Here is a 26,898-nt window from a genome sequence, read left to right as displayed (position 1 = left end):
CACCCGTTAAGACAGGTGGGCCCAATCTTTTTTGACCAAAGATCTACTTTTCAAGTAACCAACCTCCCGAGTTCAACCAGCCCAGCGTCAACGTCGCAAAGCCACACACATCTTTACCCTCACCTTGCAGCTCTTCATTCTATACATTGAGCTCGCCAGTGAGATCAGTGAGGAAAGTTACATCTAAAAGCCACTGGTTGTCCTCTAGCTTTGTATGGTAATCCACATGACTTGAAAGCTTCAGGATGTTTTGGATTTCAGGCAACAGCTCCGTAATTTTGACCGAAAATTTACCTCTGCTTAACCACCTAACATCCACGTGATCTGCAGATCTTTGTGCTCAACATCATTCTCCTCCAAGTGAGCATGGAAAAGCCTTCTCTGACGATTCCTGGTCCGAACTGTAAACACAATCTTCATCGTAACATCCATCGCTTCTTTCATCCATCCATTCATTTTCTACCGCTTGTCCCTTTTGGGGTCGCGGGAGGTGCTGGAGCCTATCTCAGCTGCATTCGGGCGGAAGGCGGGGTACACCCTGGACAAGTCGCCACCTCATCGCAGGGCCAACACAGACAGACGGACAACATTCACACTCACATTCACACACTGGGACCAATTTAGTGTTGCCAATCAACCTATCCCCAAGTGGAAAATATTTCCATGCAATGCTTACTAGTAAATAAAGGGTGGAGTGCCATCTCCGGGTTGGGGAGGAGACCCTGCCCCAAGTGGAGGAGTTCAAGTACCTCGTAGTCTTGTTCACGAGTGAGGGAAGAGTGGATCGACAGGCGGATCGGTGCGGCGTCTTCAGTAATGCGGACACTGTGCTGTATCGATCCGTTGTGGTTAAGAAGGAGCTGAGCCGGAAGGCAAAGCTCTCAATTTACCGGTCGATCTACGTTCCCATCCTCACCTATGGTCATGAGCTTTGGGTTATGACTGAAAGGACAAGATCACGGGTACAAGCGGCCGAAATGAGTTTCCTCCGTCGGGTGGCGGGTCTCTCCCTTAGAGATAGGGTGAGAAGCTCTGTCATCCGGGAGAAGCTCAGAGTAAAGCCGCTGCTCCTCCACATCGAGAGGAGCCAGATGAGGTGGTTCGGGCATCTGGTCAGGATGCCACCCGAACGCCTCCCTAGGGAGGTGTTTAGGGCACGTCCGACCGGTAGGAGGCCACGGGGAAGACCCAGGACACGTTGGGAAGACTATGTCTCCCGGCTGGCCTGGGAACGCCTCGGGATCCCCCGGGAGGAGCTGGACCAAGTGGCTGGAGAGAGGGAAGTCTGGGCTTCCCTGCTTAGGCTGCTGCCCCCGCGACCCGACCTCGGATAAGCGGAAGAAGATGGATGGATGAACTTAGGATATCAGGGAAAGATTCACTTTTTTTGCACAGTGCAGTTAACCCACTGGTGTGGCCCATCAGTTGTGATGGAGATCAGCTTGAAGAGCAGCAGTTTTATCTCACTAACAAATCCCCTGAAAGCTTTAAAAGTATCCTCGCCTCTGGTGTGTCCTTTTATTGGCAAAATGGTGCCCATGTCTTCAAAAACTATCCTGATGAAAACACACAATTCTGCCACATCCACCTTATCAGTCAAAGAGAAGGGAAAAGCACTCACATGCATCAGTATCCTTCCTCAGTTGCTCCTCCACAGCCACAGCCATTCCCTTGCATCGCCTTGTAGTAGTATGGCGGGAGAGTTGCACTTCTTTAATGACCTTCACAATCTGTGTTTTATTATTGGAGTCGTCAAAGCGGCTATGCGCTGCCTCGAGAAAAGAACATTTATAATGACATTTAATATTTACCTATTTGCTTCTTTTTTTTCTACATCACCGATTTCTGCTCACTGCAGACTTTATGAGAGCCAACAGACATAATAAAACATCACTTTCTGTGTAAGGTCTGCTGTCATTAGGATGCCAACTGCTGGGATGTTCATTTATTCCTATTTAAGTGAAGAATGTCTCATAATAGTCACGAAGAAACAGGGTGATGGGGCGGTTGGGAACAAGCGTTTTTTTCGTGTCGTCGTCGCCAGTTTCGGGTCCTAAATGGCTGTCAAAGTGTACCAACTTGTCGGAATATCTACTCAGACTTATCATGTCCAGGTGAGATGCATGATTTATGATCTACAATTAACTTACAGGGAGCAAGGAAGCAGCAGACCACGCGATGATGTAAACAGGGACACACAAAAATGATCACGGCGCTGCTATAATTTTTTCGTCTGCGATAGTGCTTATAATAACAATATCACTAATACTTAGTTAATATTCAAATCACGAAATGTAAATGGAGTATTGTTGGCACTTTTTGAAATGGTTATTTATTGGATTTTATGGGCAAATAGAGGCGCTCCCATTGGCTCCGCTGTAAGCAGACTTTTATTTACAAGTTAGAATGCATTAAAAAAAAAATCTGTCCGTCGTCATATCTTTCAGAATGATTGTGAACAATAGGCAAAATTCCCCAAAAAGTGCAGTTCCCCTTTAAAGCTGCTAAAATGAAGCACAAACAGGAAACGCAGGCAGCTACTACAACAATAAAAGTTGAATGGTGTGTCGTGTAGCTCAGGATCTTTGTATTTGGCTGGTTTCCAGGTCAATGGGAGGAAGTTGTACCAAGCAGAAGATGGTGTGCAGCTGACGGTCATTGATGGGATTCATGGGAAGGTGGTAGAGAGCAAGGCCTTCAGGAACACGATCCTCCAGGGTGTCCCTGCCCAACTAGACAACTACATCAGTGGACTGAAAGATGGGTAAGATTCAATAATTCAGTAATCAGCCGCAGTGAATCACTCAAAAACACAGTTTGCAAACGCTTTTGTCTTTCGACCAGAAGAGGCCGCCACAGGGCAACTTTCAATCACTACATTGTCTCTTAACCTCAAGGTTGAGGGTTTGATCCCCAGTAGTCCTATCAACGTACCTTTGAGCAAGATACCATAACTCTTACCCTGGATCTCAGGAAACAGAGTGGACCGACACTAGCAGATGACATGGCACCCCAAACCATCACTGATGGTGGAAACTTTACACTAGACTTCAGGCAATGTGGATCCTGTGCCTCTCCTGTCTTCCTCCAGACTCTGGGACCTCGATTTCCAAAGGAAATGCAAAATTTGCATGGTTGGGTGATGGTTTGGGGTGCCATGTCATCTGCTGGTGTCGGTCCACTCTGTTTCCTGAGATCCAGGGTCAACGCAGCCGTCTACCAGCAAGTTTTAGAGCACTTCATGCTTCCTGCTGCTGACCTGCTCTATGGAGATGGAGATTTCAAGTTCCAACAGGACTTGGCGCCTGCACACAGCGCAAAATCTACCCCTGCCTGGTTTACGGACCATGGTATTTTTGTTCTAAATTGGCCCGCCAACTCCCCTGACCTTAGCTCCATAGAAAATCTGTGGGGTATTGTGAAAAGGAAGATGCAGAATGCCAGACCCAAAAACGCAGAAGAGTTGAAGGCCACTATCAGAGCAACCTGGGCTCTCATAACACCTGAGCAGTGCCAGAAACTCATCGACTCCATGCCACGCCGCATTAACGCAGTAATTGAGGCAAAAGGAGCTCCAACCAAGTATTGAGTATTGTACATGCTCATATTTTTCATTTTCATACTTTTCAGTTGGCCAACATTTCTAAAAATCCCTTTTTTGTATTAGCCTTAAGTAATATTCTAATTTTGTGACACACGGAATTTTGGCTTTTCATTTGTTGCCACTTCAAATCATCAAAATTAAATGAAATAAACATTTGAATGCATCAGTCTGTGTGCAATGAATAAATATAATGTACAAGTTACACCTTTTGAATGCAATTACTGAAATAAATCAAGTTTTTCCAAATATTCTAATTTACTGGCTTTTACCTGTATATATATGTGTGTGTGTGTGTGTGTGTGTGTGTGTGTGTGTGTGTGTGTGTGTGTGTGTAATGTGTATATGTTTGTGAGTGTGTATATATATATATACATGTGTATGAGTGAGTGTGTCTGTGTATGTATATATATATATATATATATATATATATATATATATATGTATATATATATATATATATATATATATATATATATATATATATATATGTGTGTGTAATCAGCGACATATGCTTTTGTTTAAATACATTTTTTTGTTACTGTCATTATTAGACTCATATTGTATGTATGTATATATATATATATATTTATATATATATATATGTGTGTGTGTATATATATATATGTATATGTGTACATATATGTGTATATATGTAAATGTGTAAGTGTGTATATCTGTATATACATGTACTGTATCTATGTATATGCATGTATATATACATTTATGTATATGTGTATATATACATATAGACATATGTATGTATGTATATATATATAAATATATAAACACATATGTATATTTATACATACACTATATTGCCAAAAGTATTTGGCCACCCATCCAAATGATCAGAATCAGGTGTCCTAATCACTTGGCCCGACCACAGGTGTATAAAATCAAGCACTTAGGCATGGAGACTGTTTCTACAAACATTTGTGAAAGAATGGGCCGCTCTCAGGAGCTCAGTGATTTCCAGCGTGGAACTGTCATAGGATGCCAAAGAGGTCGCCGACTTTCTGCACAGTCAGTTGCTACAGAGCTCCAAACTTCATGTGACCTTCCAATTAGCCCAATACAGTACGCAGAGAGCTTTATGGAATGGGTTTCCATGGCCGAGCAGCTGCATCTAAATCATACATTACCAAGTCCAATGCAAAGCGTCGGATGTAGTGGTGTAAAGCACGTCGCCACTGGACTATAGAGCAGTGGAGACGCGTTCTCTGGAGTGATGAATCACGCTTTTCCATCTGGAAATCTGATGGATGAGTCTGGGTTTGGAGGTTGCCAGGAGAACGGTACATTTCGGACTGAATTGTGCCGAGTGTGAAATTTGGTGGAGGACGAATTATGGTGTGGGTTGTTTTTCAGGAGTTGGGCTTGGCCCCTTAGTTCCAGTGAAAAGAACTTTGAATGCTCCAGGATACCAAAACATTTATGACATTTCCATGCTCCCAACCTTGTGGGAACAGTTTGGAGCGGGCCCCTTCCTCTTCCAACATGACTGTGCACCAGTGCACAAAGCAAGGTCCATAGAGACATGGATGACAGAGTCTGGTGTGGATGAACTTGACTGGCCTGCACAGAGTCCTGACCTGAACCCAATAAACACCTTTGGGGTGAATTAGAAAGGAGACTGAAGGCCAGGCCTTCTCAACCAATATGAGTGTGTGACCTCATCAACACGCTTTTGAAAGAATGGTCGAAAATTCCTATAAACACACTCCGCAACCTTGTGGACAGCCTTCCCAAAAAAGTTGAAGCTGTAATCGCTGCAAAAGGTGGACCGACATCATATTGAACCCTATGGGTTAGGAATTGGATGGCACTTCAAGTTCATATGTGAGTCAAGGCAGGTGGCCAAATACTTTTGGAAATATAGTATATGTATATATATATATGTATGTATGTATATATATATGTATATATATGTATATGTATATATATATATATATGTATATGTATATATATATATGTATATGTATATGTGTGTATATATATATATATATATATATATATATATATATATATATATATATATATATATATATTAGGGCTGCAACCAACAACTAATTTGATAATCGATTAATCTGTCGATTATTACTTTGATTAATCGATTAATAATCGGATAAAAGAGACAAACTACATTTCTATCCTTTCCAGTATTTTATTGGGGGGAAAAACAGCATACTGGCTCCGTACTTGTTTTGACTATTGTTTCTCAGCTGTTTGTAAATGTTGCAGTTTATAAATAAAGGTTTATTAAAAAAAAAAAAAAAAAGTAGCCTCTGCGCATGCGCATAGCATGGATCCAACGAATCGATGACTAAATTAATCGCCAACTATTTTTTTAATCTATTTAATCGATTAGTTGTTGCAGCCCTAATATATATATATATATATATATATATATATATATATATATATATATATATATATATATATATATATATATATATATATGTATATATTTGATTGGCAACACCAAATTGGCCCAAGTGTGTGAATGTGAGTGTGAATGTTGTCTGTCTATCTGTGTTGGCCCTGCGATGAGGTGGCGACTTGTCCAGGGTGTACACCGCCTTCTGCCTGATTGTAGCTGAGACAGGCTCCAGCGCCCCCCGCGACCCAGAAGGGAATAAGCGGTAGAAAATGGATGGATATGTGTGTGTGTGTGCGTGTGTGTATGTGTTTAAGCATAGGACAGTGTGTTTACAGTATTATATTTAAAATCATAATTACATGATCTGTTTATACATTTGGATCTGCACTGTGTGCTCTGTTTACTGTAGAGTTGAAAAGGACTCATATTGCAGCTTTGAAAAAAGAAATACAACTATTTTTACTGTTATTGACAACATTTGTGCTTATTTCTGCAGTTCAATTGTTCTCATGACGTCGAAAGGCCGTCTAGTGACAAAAGGACCGTGGACCAAAGTGCTGGAGCGACTTGGAGCCTCCGCAAACATCAAACTGAAAGGTTTGCTGTTTTAATTAGGAGTGTCTCGATGTGATATTGAAATCATACATTGGTCCGATATCAGCACAAAAGCTTGTTTGGGATTACATTCTCTTTTATCTAAAATGTTTAAAATAAGTGCTCTCATGAAGCAGCTCTGCACTGTGTTTACCTGTGCAAAGCAGGACAGTCAGTTAACATCGAAATGTCTACCAATCAGCACACAAGGTTGGAATTTTTTTGTATTTTAATAAAGTAATTTACAGAAAGTAAACATGGTAGGCTATATGCTACTAAGAGCTAGCAGCCACACAACAGTTAAGCACACAATCTAGATATATGTAATAGGTGACATTAATTTAAAAAAAATGAAGTCTAAACGCTTGTCAATATAAACAAGTATCAAATAATTATAGTTGCATATTAATTACAGATACTAAGTCTCCAAGGCAAAAGCGTACTATTAAATATCCAGTAACAAACGTATCCGCATCATTTAACTTTGTGCGTGGTCAGTAGGTGTTACCAAAAAAACAAAACAATGAACACTTCACTTCATCTTTAAGACAGCATCAGTCCATTTCAGACATTAGATGATAAATATGTTAGTGTTTTTATACCTACCATTGTAATTTCTTTTTTAACATTTCACATTCCAAAATAATCAAAGTATGTATGATTGCAGGCAGCACGGTGACACAGGGGTTAGTGCATGTGCCTCACAATACAACGGTCCTGGGTTCGAGTGCTGGGTTCATGGTCTTTCTGTGTGGAGTTTGCATGACCCCGTGACTGTGGGGAACATATTCTAATTAACAAAGACTTAATTTAGAGTTATTTTTTAGGGTCAGGGTTAGAGGGTTAGGGTTATAATAAGGCCATGCAGAATAAGGCATTAATAAGTACTTAATAATGACTACCGGTACTTAAGAGCCAATATGTTACTAATTTGCATGTTTATAAGCAACTAATTAATGGTGAATATGTTCCCCATACTAAAGTGTTACCATGTTTTTATACTGGTGCACAAAATGAACTGTGCATGAACATCACATCTCTCGTTTATGTTTTACTTGGTAAACACTTGAACGCAACATGTTTACTATTGATGTACTTAATAGACATTTGAACGCAACAATCTCGTTAATGTTTTACTTGGTAAACACTTGAACACAACATTCTTACTTGTAATGTACTTAGTAGACATTTGAATGTAACACTATTATTTTACTTGATAAACACTTGAACACACCATCCTTACTATTGATGTACATAATAGACATTTGAACGCAACACTCCCACTATTATTTTACATGGTAAACACTTGAACACAACATTCTTACTATTGATGTACTTAATAGACATTTGAACGCAACACTCCTGTTTGTTTTACTTGGTAAACACTTGAACACAACATTCTTACTATTGCTGTACTTAATAGACATTTGAACGCAACAATCTTGTTAATGTTTTACTTTGTAAACACTTGAACGCAACATTCTTACTATTGATCTACTTAGTAGACATTTAAACGCAACACTCTCGTTTATGTTTTACTTGGTAAACATTTGAACACAACATTCTTACTTTTAATGTACTGAGTAGACATTTGAATGCAACACTATTATTTTACTTGGTAAACACTTGAACACACCATCCTTACTATTCATGTACTTAGTAGAAATTTGAACGCAACACTCCCACTATTATTTTACTTGGTAGTCACTTGAACACAACATTCTTACTATACTATGTATATATGTAAATTAATAAATAGTTTATGCTTTTTAATGTAAATGTTATACTTTTATTTCTGTTATTTTATACAATAAATGTTTCACATTATGAAATGTAATATTTGTTGTTATTCAACTGTAACTAATGTGTATTATGTGAGTGTAATGCATATCCATACTTTAGAAGGAATCTTTACTTTTTGTTTACCACACAATCACAACACGCACAGTTGTAATTCTATAGGAGTAGTGAATTACTTGTATTTCCTTGTTAAAACAGGCAAGTTTTGAGCAGAACTCGTTTAACTAACAAAAAGGAACAGAATTGTTTCTAAATTATAAACATGAAAATGAGCACAGTCGCTAAGTTTATTAGGTTTTTAGTTTGTGTTAATGAGCTTAAATTAAATGTCTTTGTGTTCCTTTAAAGCCGCTATATAAATCCTTGTCATTCTTTTATTTTGAAATAACGTAACGTTTCCTCCCCACAGATAAGTTGACTTTTGTTGGGTTCAAGGGCTCCTTTCGCCCTGACTGGGTTCGAATGGAAGTGGACCCCAACAGCGCCAAGATCCACCAGGTCCTTCCCATCCCTGTGGTCCACAAGATGAAGCTATGAGTGGCAAAAAGAACTACAAAGAGACTATGTTGGCCCTATATACCCATAAAAAATACACGCATATAATACACTCATGTAGTCAGCACTGCAGACTGAGCTGCTTCACCACCTGGTGTGTTTTGAGTTTGGATGTGTTGGGAATGAAGAACAATGTCCACCATGATTCCACACTTGTGTAAAAATGAGGACACGCCATTGCGTTCAAATGTTGTCACAAGACTCAGACTCTTGGGTTGTGCCAAAATGTGTTTTGCTTGATGGCGGCTATGTTTTTTAATCAATCTTGCTTACATTGCACACATGCTAGTCAGTCCCTTAAAACTGTGTACAAAGTTTCCTGATGATTTGGCAAGGTGCCCTCAAGTTACAGTCGAGCACATATGTCAGGTCAAGTGGTCAAATTTGTCAATGGGTGTATTTGTCCAACAAATAATAGCATAGGCAACATATTAGAGGGGGATGTTTTGACTCATTTTCACTCTTTTGTGTGCATGGGTTCATGAGAGGAATAGTTATGAGTTATGTTTTCACATAATGGTACCTAGACCCTCATCGGTAGACAGCATGAAAGGGACAATGTACCTTTTCGTATCTGCAAAAGAATCAAGGCTGGTTCGACGCTTATGTTTTATCGCTAGCACAGTAGTTGTTATATATGTTAGCTTTGTATGGCAAACGGAACATGTTAGGCAGGTAAATTTTTTCGTGAAAATTATGTTTTCTGTTCAAGGCCTTGAGTCATGTGAAAGTAGAATTAGAAACTAGATTGTGAAAGAAGTTGTTGACTGTTAGAGGTCTCACCCCACTCTATTTTAATGACGATATTTCCGCATCACAGAAGAGTGAAACAATTCTTGCTTAGGGGTAACCTCACCATAGAAGATCCAACAATTGTACTGCCTATTTAGTAGTGGCTCACACAAAATAGACAAAATATTTGTAATACCCAAAAGTTCGTCACTGGCCCACCAACGTCTCACTCCACTGTATCTTAACAACTGTTGTTCTGCATCACAAAAGAGTGAAACCAGCCTTGGTTGGGGGTGACTTTACCTTCGAAGATAAATACTTTGATCCAATACCATCTTCTCAGATCTGTCCTTTCTAGTCTTTGAGCATTAACCGATAAAGACTGATTGATTGATTCAATACCCTAAGAATCCCTAAAATTAGGTTATGCCTGCATGCTTTATAATTTAAAAGCATTTATGCAGGGCTTGTTTGCTGTTATTTTTATCACATACTCTATCGTGGAACTTTTGATGTCAGACACAATCTCTGACCCAATTTTTTTTTTTTAAGACAATTATTTTATACAGTGGGGAAAATCGTACTTGAGCATGATTCCCTGCTGATTTTGTAATTGTGTCCCCTTACAAAGTACAGTAGAGTACATCATGTTTACAGTGAATTGATTTTAAAGTTCAAAAATGATTACGGTATATTTGAATGGGGGATAATTTTACAGTGTTTCCCAGATGACATGACAAATAGCGAGTAAAAACATGAACAATAAAACAAATGTTAGGAACTGCAAATGTCATTCCCCAAGTCTCCTTACTAGATTTGTCGCTAGTCTCTTTTTTGAAAAGGAGAATCGACAGGGGTCTGAATACTCGCCAAATATAGCAAAGTTGCTAAGTTTGCAACACCGATCCCTCATGCTGGGTCTTATTATTCTCTGGCAGACCGGGTGCATATGAGGTGTGTTAAGTAGCTGAGTTACCATGCATACTGTGGCGTTTTAACGACAAGTTACATAAATGTTTCAAATATTGATCTGCAGAGGCGAATAGGTGGCGCCGCAAGTAAATGAATGTGCTTGCTTGTAACACATGCACAGTTCTACCTGACTACATGCTTAAAATTGCATTCCTTGTTTGCATCTCACCCAGTGATTGGTAACTTTTGGAAAGTTTCCCCAATTGACATTGTGATGATGTTCATGTTTGTGTGTGCTTGTGGTCCATCTCTGTGTATCTAAGCAAGAAGCCCTAAACAACAAAAAAAAAGGTTTTATTGTTAAAGAGTCAAATCCAATGCAGAAATATCAATCTCAATCTGATTTGACAAAGGATCCTCCCTTTGCCGAAATAGCTGGTCTTTTTTCGGAGGGTGTAGCAGTATTTCTGTGTTATGTGTGTTGGATGTGTTTTTTCAAAAATTAGCAGATAAGAGATATATTTTATACTTATTTATTGTACAGAACACCAGCCGTCTAAATTTGTAAGGGGCATCATCTGAGTTGCACGGTTGTGACTGTCCTGTGTGTACACTTCATGAAAGATATCATTCATTCAACAGCTGTGGTCAGAAGTTTATGTACACTATTCTTGGTCATGAATGTTACATGACTTAGGGGCCCTTAATGCTGGATTTAAAATTGTGAGTGGAATAAATAATAGGATGTCCATCTTCAAAAACAACAATTGTGTGCACAAGTTGATATTTATTTTGGTAAAAATGATACATATCATTTATTGACACAATGGTTAAAAGTCCCTTAGCAAGTCTGACCCTAAACCAGAAAAGTTTTCTTTTGACAAGTCTGGTTATTGGACCTCTTTTCTTGGCAGAATCTGCAGAGTTCATTTAAGTTAGTTTTCTGGCACTGTGCACACAGATTCTAAGGCCATTCCACAAGCTTAATTGTGTCTTAGCCCATTGTGATGTATTTGGATCATTGTCCTGATGGAATAAAAAAGATGGTAGTTTGAAACATTTCGAGTTCAACTGTGGGCGAATCCACAGTACGTGTGTACTACTTGTACCGTATTTTAATACAAGTATATATTTTGTTTCTGTGTAAATAATAAGCGATAATAATAAGAGATCGTCATTGAAGATGTTGTCGTTGCTTGTAATCATTGCGGTTCAAATCAACCATTAATGGCCCAGAATGTATGTCAGGTTAATTCCCTGAAAGACTTGTTAACAGTAAACAAAATGGATGTGTTGTGTATATGACTTGAGTTTGTAAACTGAAAAAAATTAAATGTTTTTCTTTTATGACTTTTGTACAGAAATAAAAAATACTGAACAATTTGTTTACTTTGCGTTTGTGTCTGCTTGTTGACAATGTCTGGACAAAGAACACATTAAATCTTTGGTCAGCTGAGTTGACACTTTTGAGATTCTTAGTTTATTTCATTTGAATTTTCTTTCACTCTTCACCAAAAAAGATTATGAAGCGTTGGAGTAGCTAATGACTTTCCCTGTCTTTGAACATTTAAAGATGTATTGAAATGTTCTTTTTCATAGGAGTGCATAATGTTTCATGAGATTGTTCCCCGATTGTCTCCCAGCTCCTCACTATAAACAAACACAAACGTGTGGTAAATGCTCGCCACAATGTGTTTCCTGGTTAGCTTGTGATCCCTTATGTGACGACAAAGAAAGAGCGTGAGAATTAGTGTCTGTAAGTGATGGAAATATTATTTTGTAGCCTTTAAAAACCCTATTTTAGCTTTTACTTTTACAGTTATTTAAAACGTCACGTGTTTTCATTTTCAACTTAACATTTTTCAGACTCAGATTTTTTTATTGTTTCACTTTCAGATGACTGGTGGTTTTACTGGTTGTTATGTGTGTGTGTGTGTGGGGGGGGGGCGGGGGGGTTGTTAATCTTGGAGTGCCAAACTCACTTCCTGGTTTTAAAGAGAGACTAAGCTATAGATATGTAAAGAAAGAAGCCACCTTGAACATAATTTTAATGATAATTTGTGTTTGTTCCCCAAGTGTGTGTGTGTGTGTGTGTGCGCGTGTGTGCAAAAGGGAATTCAATTAAAGAGTACCTATTATGCAAAACCAACTTTTCTTACCTATTGGTACCTGTTTTTGTGTATTTGGGATCTGCATAAGTGCCGAAAACATTGAAAACAAACCATTGAGGCAAAGCAGGGATATTTATTAGAACAATCTTCCCTTCATTCATACTTCCTCCAATCAGGCTGTTTGGAATTATCCCAATTCGTGACGTTTTTTACATTGGTGACATTAGCAGATGTCTCCATATATGGTAAAGATTATCCGAAGAGGTTCGTGCGAGTCTGCCATTGGAGTTTGACGCTTTTGTCAAAAGTGGCGTATAGTCCTAACTTGTATCTTGTCAGTAGACTCCAAATGGAAGAGCTAAAAACTACAACATGGCTGATGGGGGAAAAGACGCAGTTGGACCGCCCACAAGATGGCGCATTCTTAAGAGACGGTCATAAAGTGGTTTGAAGATGGTCTGTAAAACAATCTACATATGTCTGCAACATTTTGACCAAAAAACAGGGCCGGTTTTAGGCAGGCATATATGAGGGGGCAGTCAGAAATATGAAGGGGGCATCATGTGTGCATGCTGCTCCATCACGCGGTTGAGTATAATCATTTAATTTGAATAAAATCAAGAGTAAGTGGTAATATTTGAGTGGGCTCCGGGCCCCTCTGTAGTGAAAAAGTTGGGCCCCGAAGTCAAAAAAGTTAAGAAACCCTGATGTAGACCACAAGGAAGTGTTTAAAATGTAGGAAAAAAATCATTATCCTTTAAAACACTTTGTAAACACTGTAATTGCTATATGGTTCAGTCAATTTCCTTCCATTCCTATGTTTAATTGAACAATTGAATGTACGAACAGACTAAGGCAGTTTCAATTCCTTGCATTAGCTAATGGGGCAGGTCTGCCTCCACACATCCACTCAAAGAGGTGTCATAAAAATGTCATACATGTCTTGCACTGAGCTCTTGGCCCTTATTACATTATTATATTGTATATACCGGTACTATTATTATTATATTATAACTGCACTATTCCTAACACTGGTCTTTATTGATAGCAGATGAGTTTAGAATTGTTGCTGCAGGATTGTAAATGACTAAACAGTTCAACAAAATCACTTGGCCTGTCCATAGTATCAACGACAAGCTTGTTGCTTGTTAATGTCCTGGCCTTCACGTGGTGTTTTGTCATGCATGAATACAAAAACTACTTTTCCTTTTTCCTTATTGGCTCAGAATGAAGGTAAACGCTACCTGGTACTCACTATGTTCTATGCACTAAATTAGTCTGATTTCTCAAATAGTTTGGCTCTAAAGAAGCATTCTACAACCCATGGAAACACCTTAATCTGATCGTGTTTGGTTTTTGAGAAACCGGACTAACATACCTAGATTATACGATTGGAAAGTAGTTCTCTTGGATGGGTGTGAGCTGCCGGAGGGTACCCTTTGTATTGCACATGCGCAAGTCTTTTCCAACCTGAAAGCAGATACCATTCAATAAATACGTAGGCAACAGTTAAATTGAAGAGGAGACTGTTTATTTGATTCACAAATTACAAGACCCTAACATTTTGAAGTGAATCGAAGGGAGGAAAAAAAGAAAGTGAGATTTATTTAAGAAGGTAGCTGAGGAAATGGAGAATGCTGGATTCATTCCGACTCCTGAATGAAATACAGATGAGATGAAAGAGAATATAGCAGATACTGTATAATAAAGGCGAATAATAAAGCGTACACAAACTTCTTCACGCTGCTGGTGTGCGCTCCAAACTGATTAGCGATAATTCTGTATTCCACACAACTAGCAAGTTTGTACACAATAGCAACCCTGAAACAGTATATGCCAGGGCTCGAATGGTCTTTTCCTTCAAACTTAGAACTCCTTCTATCAATCCACAAAATTCTGAGACATTCGAAAGTTTTGGTTCCATGATTCTCGATCAGAAAATGATTTCAAAACAACTTTCTACCGGCGGTCTCTCATTACTTCGAACCTGCATCCGCTCCAAAACATTCTTGGTCGTAGTGTCATGTTGTAGTGAAATCTAAGATAATAAATAAATGATAAATGGGTTATACTTGTATATCGCTTTTCTATCTTCAAGGTACTCAAAGCGCATTGACAGTATTACCACATTCACCCATTCACACACTGATGGCGGGAGCTGCCATGCAAGGCGCTAACCAGCAGCCATCAGGAGCAAGGGGTGAAGTGTCTTGCCCAAGGACACAACGGACGTGACTAGGATGGTAGAAGGTGGGGATGGAACCCAAGTAAACAGCAACACTCTGATTGCTGACACTCAGTTCTTAATGTTGTCTGAGCATCAGCCTAGCCATTAGAGACATCCATCCATCCATTTTCTACCTCTTGTCCCTTTCGGGGTCGCGGGCGGGCGGAAGGCGGGGTACACCCTGGACAAGTCGCCACTTCATCACAGGGCCAACACAGATAGACAGACAACATTCACACTCACATTCACACACTAGGGCCAATTTAGTGTTGCCAATCAACCTATCCCCAGGTGCATGTCTTTGGTGGCGGGAGGAAGCCACAGTACCTGGAGGGAACCCACGCAGTCACGGGGAGAACATGCAAACTCCACCCAGAAAGATCCCGAGCCCAGGATTGAACCCAGAACCCACACGCACTAACCCCTGTTCCACCGTGCTGCCTCCATTAGAGACATAATAGTTTTAATATGTGCCAATACAGCAGACATCAGGTACAACAGACTTAGGCTGTTGACTTGTGAGGAGCCGCCGATGTTATGTTGTAATGTCACAGTCAACTGGAAAAGCAATATATTAGGCCTGGTGTATACTCTGGCGTCACGTAACGTAGGCGACGCCGTCTTGTCCTCTCCCCCTGCGTTGCTTCCCGCAGAGCTCAAGTGCACCTCCCAAAAATCCTAGGTTTGTGTCGCCGGCGATGCAGAACGCAGAGCTGTGATTGGTCAGTTCTGAACACAGGCGAGCAGACTCTGTGCTTGAAATGCATAAATGATTGTATGCAATAAAACAACAATGACTAACATTTCCGTGAAAACTGATATTGTGTACTTAATATCTTGGTGTGCTCTAAAAATAATTACTGAATGTGTCGTTTTTTTTAGCATATTGTGTTGTGTCCAGAAGAAGTCACAAAGTGCAACACTTTCTTTAACTTTTATAGCCAATCTTGTGCTAACAATAGGTTGAATTCCGATACATATTCTTTGTCCTGCACACACGTTTTTATCACTCACACACATCACTTCTCATTCACTGTCAATAACCTTTCTGGCACGGTTAATTTATGAACATTTGTGAACTTTGAACATGACCATAAAGATTAACACCTGCATGGCGTTAACCAGGGGTCCCCAAACTTTTTGACTCGGGGGCCGCATTGGGTTAAAAAAATTTGGCCGGGGGCCAGGCTGTGTGTGTATATATATATATATATATATATATATATATATATATATATATATATATATATATATATATATACATTGTCTTTATAATCAGTTTTGTTATTTAACATCAATTAACATTGATGTTCATCAACATTTAACATTGTCACGTTATCGATGGGAAAATTCATTTTTAGACAATATGATTTGCCTGAGCGGGTAGGAGACACCAAGAGTAACAAGCGGTAGAAAATGGATTAGAAAGGAAAGATTTAAAAAATAAATAAATTAATTAATTAATTAAAAAAATGTTTAACTTGGGACTTCCTGTGGGCCGGATTTTGGATTCTGGGGGGCCGGATCCGGCCCGCGGGCCGTAGTTTGGGTACCCCTGCCGTTAACTTACAATGGTTATTGAACAGTTTTGTTTATTTACAATTACATGGTAGCTCTCTCGTGTGCCATGTCCAAAACGTCCGAAAATCATTGTATATAATAATAGCGTCATCTGCCGTGACTCGTTCAGAAGTTGCACAGTCCATCTTCACTAAGGTATATTCCTCTGGTTAAGTTGATTAAAAGTACTGATGATTCTGAATGATTAGTTCCAGTGTAGACTAAGATGTCGATGTCGTTGTTGTTGCTTATCGTCACTATTCACAAAAAGAAAATACAGTGTCTAGTCAATGACAGCTGCAGTTGCTCCTTCTGGAGACACTGCCCTATTGTGTTTGGAAAAAGAATTACACCCCACGGAAGAACTATAAATCAAACAAGACTCAGTCAGAGTTGGCACAAGCAACGTGACGCGAGAGTGAATACCAGCCTTTAAGCCGCGCTAAAAGGAAATAAGCGTCCCCCAGGGAGGCACACAACGTATGACCAATAGTTGCATTGGAGCATGTGCATGGACACTAAGACTTCACATGGAGGTGGGAACATACAAAAACCAAACTATTTGAGAAATTAGACTAATTTAGTGCATGGGAAGGTAGGGATTAGAGCTGCAGCTATCTAATATTTAAGTTGTTGAGTAAATGTGATCTCATTGTTATTAATGCTGTTGCTGTGTATCATGAGAAGAAAGGCTTGCTGTTGTTGTTATGCGCCTCCAATAGGTTATATACGGTAGTGCAGGTTCATCCGCGCTATCGTCACGTGATCTCTTCCGGTTCACTTCGCGCGAGAGAATGTGAGACATACACAGAAAAGTTCGATGGAGTTGTGTTCTATTTTCCACAGTTACCGATGTTTTGTTTCCCGGTGCTGTGAGGCCTTGTACTGAACCATCCTTAAAATAAACCATCATCTTTCATATATATACAACTGGAGTATTCATTGAAGATGAATGAAGAAAGAGGAAACCCAACAGGTTATGGGCCCAGACGTGCAAGGGGAGGAAGATGGCAGCGCTTGATCTTCGATGGAGACGAGGACAACTACGAACTTTGGGAAGTAAAATTTCTTGGTCACATGAGACTTGAACGTTTAAAGGACACAATACTTTCCTCTGGTGAGGTTGACCCAGAGAAGAATGCAGAATGCTTTGCAGAGCTAATCCAGTTCCTAGACGACACAAGTCTGTCGTTGGTAATGAGAGACGCTGCTGACGATGGTCGCAAAGCACTACAAATTTTACGGCGCCATTATGCCAGTGATGGTAAGCCAAAAATTATTTCCCTGTACAACGAATTGTGTTCCCTGAAGAAAGACTCAGAAGAAACTATTACAGACTACATCATTAGAGCCGAAAAGATAGTGACTTCTTTAAGAAATACAAAGCAAGTAATAAGCGATGAGTTGAGCATTGCTATGGTTCTGCGGGGCCTACCGGAACCATACAAACCATTCGTCATTCACATGACAGAGCAACGATGAAGTGACTTTTGTGGAGTTCAAGAGCAAACTACGAAGCTACGAAGAGACAGAGAAATTTGAACACAAACCAAAATCAGACAACGTAATGAAAGTGGACATAGCGTCAGCGACCTGTTATGGATGTGGGAATCGTGGACATTTCGCGAAAAATTGTCCCCACAAAACAACACCAAAGTGGTGCAACTACCACCGAAGCACAACACATACAGACGCGACGTGCAGAAGAAAAACCAAGCCTGACTCTGCTAAACAAACTATGGAGAAAGAAGAAGATTAAAAGGAAATTGGCACCTCCTTTGTGTTCTAAGCCAGTCATTTGGTGCGTCCAGACGGCATCAAACAAAATGGACTGATGGTGGACTGTGGGGCGACGTCACACATAATCACTGAGAAGAGCAAATTCACACGATTTGATGAGACTTTTAACCCAAACAAACACTACATGGAGTTGGCCGATGGAACAAGGAAGAACAACGTGGCGCTGAAGAGAGGCGATGCAGTGGTTCTTCTACGCAACACAGATGGGAGAAGCGTCCCTGTCACACTGAAGAACGCCTTGTTCATCCCAACCTACCCACAAGACTTCATGTCGGTGAAAGCAGCCACGACTAATGGAGCTCAAGTGATCTTCGGAGAAGGACAAAACCGGCTCATCACGAAAGAAGGAAACACCTTCAAGATAGAAGTACACGAGAGACTGTACTACCTCAAAACGGTAAACCATCAAAAACTGTATGATGACTCTGTGCATGACATTATGTCAAAAGACAAAGTGAATCTATGTTGTGATGTGAAAACATGGCACGAGATATTGGGGCACTGCAATGTGAATGATGTGTTGAAGCTTCAAAATGTTGTGACAGGCATGACAGTTACAGGTGATACAAAGATAGAATGTGACATTTGTACACAAGGAAAATTCACTAACACTAGGAACAAATTACCTGATGTCAAAGCTAGTGCACCCCTAGAGCTGGTGCACACTGACCTGGCCGGTCCCATTGACCCCATTGGATTACATGGGCATAAATATTCAGTCTCATTTACTGATGATTATTCAGGGGCAGTATTTGTTTACTTCTTGAAAAATAAGAGTGAAACTACCCTTGCGACAGAGAAGTTCATTGCAGACGTTTCCCCATATGGCAACGTAAAATGTATGCGCTCAGATAATGGAACTGAGTTCACTGGAAACGATTTTCAAACACTTTTGAGAGAGAAAGGTATCAGACATGAAACCTCGTCACCTTATTCTCCTCATCAAAACGGTACAGCTGAAAGACAGTGGCGAACACTGTTTGAAATGGCAAGGTGTATGCTACTAGAAAAAGAGTTACCAAAAACATTATGGCCTTATGCTGTTCAAAGTGCCGCCCACATTCGGAACAGATGTTACAATGACAGAACAAAGAACACACCTTATTTCATGCTAACTGGAAAGAAGCCCAACATTTCAAAAATGTGGGTGTTTGGCTCGGAGTGTTACGCATACACTCACAGTCACAAGAAACTTGAACCAAGGTGTGAGAAAGGAGTATTTGAGGGCTATAGTAAAAATAGTCCAGCATACTTGGTCTATGATCCACAGTCAAGAAAGGTGTCAAAACACAGACTGGTAAAATTCACCAAAAAGAACACTGCAGAAAAAGAGACACAAACAAATGCGTATGACTTGGAAATCCCAGATTGCGAAAGCAATGAAACCAAACTACCTGACACTGTATCAGAAAAATTAGTGAGCATCGAAAATCAAACTGTAGCTCAAAATGATGTTGATAACCAAACACAAACTCTAGAAGTAGAAGAGGATGTGGTGTTAGATGATGCCACAACTAACACAGAGACTAGAACAGAACAAAGAGGTCGTTACCCAAAGAGAGAGAGAATTGTTCCTCCAAAATACTTAGAGGAATATGTAACAAACATTGATGATATCAATGAAAGCCATGACGTTATTGATCACTGTTGCAGGGCAATGTGTGGAGTCCCACAGACGTATAAAGACACCCTGATGTCATCAGAGGCAGCCAGCTGGGAAAAAGCCATGAAAGACGAGTTGGCATCTCTCAAAGAAAATGACACATTTGAACTAACATTACCAAAAGGGAAAAATACAGTAGGTGGAAAGTGGGTTTATGCCCTCAAAGAAAACACAGAGAAAGGACAGCTTTTCAAAGCTAGATATGTTGCCAAAGGATACAGTCAAACTGAAGGTATAGATTATCAAGAAACATTTGCACCAACCGCAGACATTACTTCTGTGCGTGCATTGATGCAAATAGCTGTCCAAAATGACCTCACCGTCCACCAGATGGATGTGAAAACGGCATATTTACATGCCCCCATTGATGAAGAGATATACCTAGAACAACCAGAAGGTTTTCAGAAAACATCGGACACAGGTGAAAAACTAGTATTTAGGTTGAAGAAATCAATCTATGGCCTAAAACAATCAGGAAGAAATTGGTACAAACTTCTAAATGACCATTTAGAGCAAAACAATTTCAAAAGAAACCTATCTGATCATTGTGTCTACCGAAAACAAACAGAAAATGAAACAGTCATTGTTATCATCTGGGTGGACGACCTGATCATTGCTGCAAGTAGCAAAGAAGCACTTGAGCAATTCAAAGAAACAATGAAAGCCAAATTCAACATGAAAGACCTGGGTAAGATATCTTATTTCCTGGGTATTCATTTTGAACAGAAACAGAATGAAATCAAAATGGATCAAAAAATGTACATACAAAAGATGCTTGAAAGATTTGGCATGTCAGAATGCAAACCTAGAAGCACTCCTTCTGAACAGAAAGTAGAACTGAGCACTACAAATGAAAATGAGTGTGATACTACCGAGGTGGTAAACCCCAGAGAATACCGTGAAATCATTGGTAGTTTGATCTATGCCATGACCTGCACCAGACCAGATATCAGCTGGATTGTTGGTAGGTTATCACAAACATTGGCAAAGCCAACAGCACAGGATCTAGTTTCTGCCAAACATGTGCTAAGGTATCTCAAGGGTACACATGACTTTGAACTAAGTTTCAAGAAAAGTGAGGAAGGCCTCAACCTGATTGCATTTAGCGATTCAGACTGGGCATCATCAATGGAAGACCGACGCAGCACTAGTGGATATTGTTTCGGTCTAACAAAACAAGGTCCAGCTATATCCTGCAAATCAAAGAAACAACCAACAGTTGCATTGTCAACTTGTGAAGCTGAATATATTGCCTTATCCAACACTACACGAGAAAGTATTTATATCACCCAACTGTTGAGTGGCATGGACAAATGTTTGTACAATTGTACAACAATTCATGGAGACAATCAAGGGGCTCTTTTGTTGAGCAAAAATCCAGTTAATAGACAGAGGTCCAAACATATTGATGTTAAATATCATTTCATTCGTGAGGCACTCACTGAAGGGAACATTTCATTAGTCTACTGTCCTACAGAAGACATGGTTGCAGACATCTTAACAAAACCTACAACAAGAGCCAAGATTGACAAATTCAAATTATTTTTTTTTGGAAACTAATGTGTTTCACTGTTTCATGGTTATGAGATCAAAGGGGGTGTTGAGTAAATGTGATCTCATTGTTATTAATGCTGTTGCTGTGTATCATGAGAAGAAAGGCTTGCTGTTGTTGTTATGCGCCTCCAATAGGTTATATACGGTAGTGCAGGTTCATCCGCGCTATTGTCACGTGATCTCTTCCGGTTCACTTCGCGCGAGAGAATGTGAGACATACACAGAAAAGTTGGATGGAGTTGTGTTCTATTTTCCACAGTTACCGATGTTTTGTTTCCCGGTGCTGTGAGGCATTGTACTGAACCATCCTTAAAATAAACCATCATCTTTCATATATATACAACTGGAGTATTCATTGAAGATGAATGAAGAAAGAGGAAACCCAACATAAGTCATCAAGTATTCTATCGAATATCCCAATCGATTAGTCAAGTAATCGAATAAATCATATTTTTGCTTAATTTTTTATTATTTTTTTGTCCTATCTCAGGCAAATCATATTGTTGATGTAGATGCCCATATCAGCTGTACAAATGTACGTTACAAAAGAGAAGTGTGGGATACTTCTCTTGTTGCCTTATTTGTATTTTGACTTTATTAAATGGATTTATATTATTGTTTGGTGCAGCCGGCCGGAGCAATAGTTTTGCTTAATAAGGTTTAATTATACATGTTAACAAGTGCCCTCAATTGTTGCGTTTGGCCTAATTGTCTTTCATTTCCTAAACGCCTGTGCTGCTGAAACCCAACACTCATAGAATTATAACATGTTCAGCAACATGGTGATGTATTCCATGTGCTGTGTATTTTTACAATCAGCACACACTAACGAAACCCTTTTGCATGTTTAAGTGCCTATATAAAGTGCACCGACGTGCGTGTACCGCTGAAAAACTCTCGAGTAATTATAAAGCATTTAATCATGGATATAGAGCAGTGGTTCTTAACCTTGTTGGAGGTACCAAAACCCACCAGTTTCATATGCGCATTCACCGGACCCTTCTTTAGTGAAAAATAAACTTTTTTTTTTTCAAATTCAAGACAAAGTTATATGTTTTTTTACTGGTGCACAAAATGAACCGTGCATGAACATCACCTTGTTCAAAGAACAAAACCAACACAGTGCATGAACTCACAACAAATTACACGCCTGCAAATCAGTGTGACTTCTGCGGTTGCCATATACATAATACGCCGATAGGGAGAAGTTTTTATTTACACGATGAGTCGGATGTGTCTTGACCTCCGCCGAACCCCCGAGGCCAACCCAGCGAACCCCTAGGGTTCGATTGAACCCAGGTTAAAAACCACTGATATAGTGATATGTGTAATGAAGTGTATATTGTCTTTAACATCAGTACACACTACGAGGAAGACGCTATTTCTTTTTTAGTTGCTTGGTCGCTTTTTACGCGCGAGCACCATACTTGCCAACCTTGAGACCTCCGAATTCGGGAGATTGGGGGGTGAGGTGGGCGGGGCCGGGGTTAAGGGGGGAGGAGTATATTTATATATATACATGTATATATATATATATATATATTACTGTACTATATATATATATATATATATATATATATACTGTATGTATATAAATATATATATATATATATATATATATATATATATATATATATATACGACAAATCATCTCAAACCACAACAAAACAATTGCAAATGAGCCGTCGGCCCTCAGACAGAGCGACTCCAAAACCAACAAAGGATGTAATTGTCGAAAGAAACCTGATTGCCCTCTCAACGGGGGATGCTTACAAACATCAGTTGTATACCAATCTAAGGTAATACGCAAGGACATTAACACATCCGACACATATGTAGGATTAACCGAGGGAGAATTCAAAACCAGATGGAACAATCACAAGGCTTCTTTCAGGAACAAAAACCTGCGAAATACCACAGAACTCAGCAAACACATTTGGGACCTCAAAGACAATAATGTTGAATATTCAATAACATGGCAAATTCTTGCATCCAGCACACCTTACAATAGTGGTAATAAAAGATGCAACCTATGCTTGAAAGAGAAACTGTTTATTATTTACCGTCCAGACCTGTCATCCCTCAACAAGCGCAGCGAAATTGTAACAACATGCCGCCATAGACGGAAACACCTCCTAGGTAACACATGAGCCAATCACCACGCCCCTAGGCCAGCCTGTACCCACCCACTCTGTGCCCTATATAAACCATGGTATGCGAATGCTCCCATTAAAATCTCTTGACGATTGAGGGTACCCCCCCTCATGAAACAGGCCTGTAGAGATGAAATAGTCTTGTGATTTTTTTCCCACACATACATATATATATATATATATATATATATATATATATATATATATATATATATATATCCATCCATCCATCCATCCATCTTCTTCCGCTTATCCGAGGTCGGGTCGCGGGGGCAGCAGCCTAAGCAGGGAAGCCCAGACTTCCCTCTCCCCAGCCACTTCGTCCAGCTCCTCCCGGTGGATCCCGAGGCGTTCCCAGGCCAGCCGGGAGACATAGTCTTCCCAACGTGTCCTGGGTCTTCCCCGTGGCCTCCTACCGGTCGGACGTGCCCGAAACACCTCCCGAGGGAGGCGTTCGGGTGGCATCCTGACCAGATGCCCGAACCACCTCATCTGGCTCCTCTCGATATGGAGGAGCAGCGGCTTTACTTTGAGCTCCCCCCGGATGGCAGAGCTTCTCACCCTATCTCTAAGGGAGAGCCCCGCCACCCGGCGGAGGAAACTCATTTCGGCCGCTTGTACCCGTGATCTTGTCCTTTCGGTCATGACCCAAAGCTCATGACCATAGGTGAGGATGGGAACGTAGATCGACCGGTAAATCGAGAGCTTTGCCTTCTGGCTCAGCTCCTTCTTCACCACAACGGATCGATACAGCGTCCGCATTACTGAAGATGCCGCACCGATCCGCCTGTCGATCTCACGATCCACTCTTCCCTCACTCGTGAACAAGACTCCGAGGTACTTATATATATATATATATATATATATATATATATATATATATATATATATATATATATATATATATATATATATATATATATATATATAGTACAGTACACAGTAATGAAAAGACAGTTGTTCTACTAACTGTACTGTACTTGCTGCTTACTTAAAAAAAAAATAACACTTACCTTTCACTATTTGAGTAGCCTTTGTTCTGCCATTTGCGTACTGGCGAGCAATCTCTGAATCCGGGAACATATCCTTCACGGATTTGTTGAAAACATCCGCAAATGAGAACGGGATGTTGCTTGCAGCTAACAGCATAGCCATCTTTGTCTCGGCATATGTTACACCCTCTGGTCTCCATTTAGCAAGGTGGCCCATAATACTGGGCTGTGACCGGTGCTGCGTTGCCGCCGCCTTGTGCTTCTCTGACCGTTCATGAGTGACTATATCCATTCGGCCACCGTGTTCCCATTCGAGCTGTCCTGGATGAACTGAAATTCTTGTTTCCAATCATTTTGGAACTTGCAAGCGTACTTCTTCTTCTTACTCGTCGTCGCCATGACTGTCTCTTCTTCGTTCTTCTGCTTCGTCTCTGTTATGTTTTTGGACATTACTACTTGACGTAGTTTTGAATCAATGCATGATGGGAATCCGGATGTTGTGTGTCAGTGTATTAACGTGCCGGCTGGAATAAACACACGCTGAGAAATAGCTCCATGCCTGCCTACTTTATGGGTTATAGATAAACCTATGGATAACGGAGACATATATAATAGTCTCCTTTTCAGGTGAGAGAGGACGCTAAAGGCAGTGCCTTTAAAGCACGCCCCCAATATTGTTGTCCGGCTGGAAATCGGGAGAAATTCGGGAGAATGGTTGTCCCGGGAGATTTTCGGGAGAAGCACTGAAATTCGGGAGTCTCCCGGAAAATTTGGGAGGGTTGGCAAGTATGGCGAGCACTCAATCTACAAAAATGGACGCAGGACACGTAAGTTAACTTCAAGATTTGTCGTTAAACAAGGACTAAAAACATAAAATAATGTTGCACCTTTCTTATGACAGAGCAAAAAGTCTTGCTTGTCAAAGTTGTTCCATCAGGTGGAGGTTCCACAGCGATCGTATCCAAAACAGCTGACTGTCATTAGCGATGGCGGGAGTGTCGCAAAGCCCATTTTGATGTGTCTTTTTGTATTAATATTGAGTGAAAATAGCAGCATGTTTACGTTCAAACATACAGTTAGTCATCTTATAGTGTGTTTAAAGGCAGCAAGGCAGTGTTGTTGAGCTTGGAAGCGACAGCGTACAACCGTGACGTCATCACAAGTCTCCGTTTGTGCCGTGTACACGCATACACCAAGCGGAGAGTTTTGTAAAAGTTTGTAAAAGTCTGTGTTTTTCAAGGCAAAAGTATGCGTGTGGACAAGAGGCCTAAACGCAGAGATAAGTATGAGTTTATTAAGTATCTGTGTTCGTGTGGACATGGCCTTAACAAGGCAAAATGCCGTAAAAAAAATCTTGAAGCCTTGAGGCAGCGATAATTCCTCTAATATATTTTGTAATCGAATTACTCAAGTTAATCGAGTAATCGTTTCAGCTTTAGTCGGGATATTCGGCACAAAAATGCACTCTAACCTCTCTAACTTTTGAAATAGACAACTTTGTGCCAACTTTGTGTTATAGGTGAAAACGAGGAATTATCATTATTGAGTAGTATCAAAATGTCAGCGTTTTCTCATTACATTACTACACTCTCTTTTTTTCTTACATTTTTCTTGTTGTTGTATTTTGTGTTATTATTCTAACAATATGCTGCAGGCCAACAACACTGAGGCTGCGGACTGCAAATGGCCCCCAGTCCACTCTTTGGACAACAGTGCCAGAAATGAATGAAAATAACCTCAATTATTTGGCCAGTACTACTGAAGTTGTGTTTTGTACATAGTAATGATGAAGCAAATCTCAAGAATGTACCTTAAAAACAAGTCCCGGCGCACCATGGTGATGTGATGAGTGCTCTGCTACTTGCAGCTGGGAATGAATGGTTCAGAGCCGCCGGGTGGAGTCGCACAGAAAACAGGAAACAGCTCGGCAGTTTACGTGAGCACAGCTGAACTCTGGCCCCTGTGAGCCTTTTTTGTTGGCCAACACATTCTTCTATGGAACAATGTCGGCGTGCTCTCCAGATAACACAACGTCGAACACAAACGACTACTGACACCCGTTACAGCAGTACTTTCATTAATTACTGTTTCTGGATATTACAGTACCAACTCCATTCTATTATTAAAATACGGTAACGTAGGGAAAATTAGTATTTGATGCTCTACCAAACAACAACAGTCAACCATCCCGACCCCACAACACTGCGCATCTCAAAGAAAACGTATTTTATTTTGAAAAATCATTCCCACAATTTGTTGTA

General features: G+C 40.1%; 1 protein-coding gene and 1 long non-coding RNA gene across 3 annotated transcripts in view; one reads left to right on the top strand and one right to left on the bottom strand.

The window, feature by feature from the left end:
• Positions 1–10,361, top strand: part of cemip (cell migration inducing hyaluronidase 1) — a 344,459-nt gene extending 334,098 nt beyond the window's left edge. For both annotated transcript variants that reach the window (XM_061963866.2, XM_061963867.2), the window contains 3 exons: positions 2,607–2,764; positions 6,481–6,581; positions 8,788–10,361. In XM_061963866.2, the coding sequence (XP_061819850.2) occupies positions 2,607–2,764; positions 6,481–6,581; positions 8,788–8,915 (387 nt within the window). In that variant the 3' untranslated portion in view covers positions 8,916–10,361. The remainder of the gene's footprint in view (positions 1–2,606; positions 2,765–6,480; positions 6,582–8,787) is intronic.
• Positions 312–26,858, bottom strand: LOC133608560 (uncharacterized). The gene is made up of 5 exons (XR_009815613.2): positions 26,448–26,858; positions 14,067–14,158; positions 10,807–10,909; positions 1,622–2,753; positions 312–401 (listed from the first exon to the last, which is right to left on the bottom strand). It is a non-coding gene; the product is annotated as an uncharacterized lncRNA (long non-coding RNA).
• Between the last annotated feature and the right edge of the window lie 40 nt (positions 26,859–26,898).

The sequence above is a fragment of the Nerophis lumbriciformis genome, linkage group LG06 (assembly GCF_033978685.3).
Source record: "Nerophis lumbriciformis linkage group LG06, RoL_Nlum_v2.1, whole genome shotgun sequence".
NCBI classification, from domain to species: domain Eukaryota; kingdom Metazoa; phylum Chordata; class Actinopteri; order Syngnathiformes; family Syngnathidae; genus Nerophis; species Nerophis lumbriciformis.
This window is presented reverse-complemented; position numbering and strand designations above follow the sequence as displayed.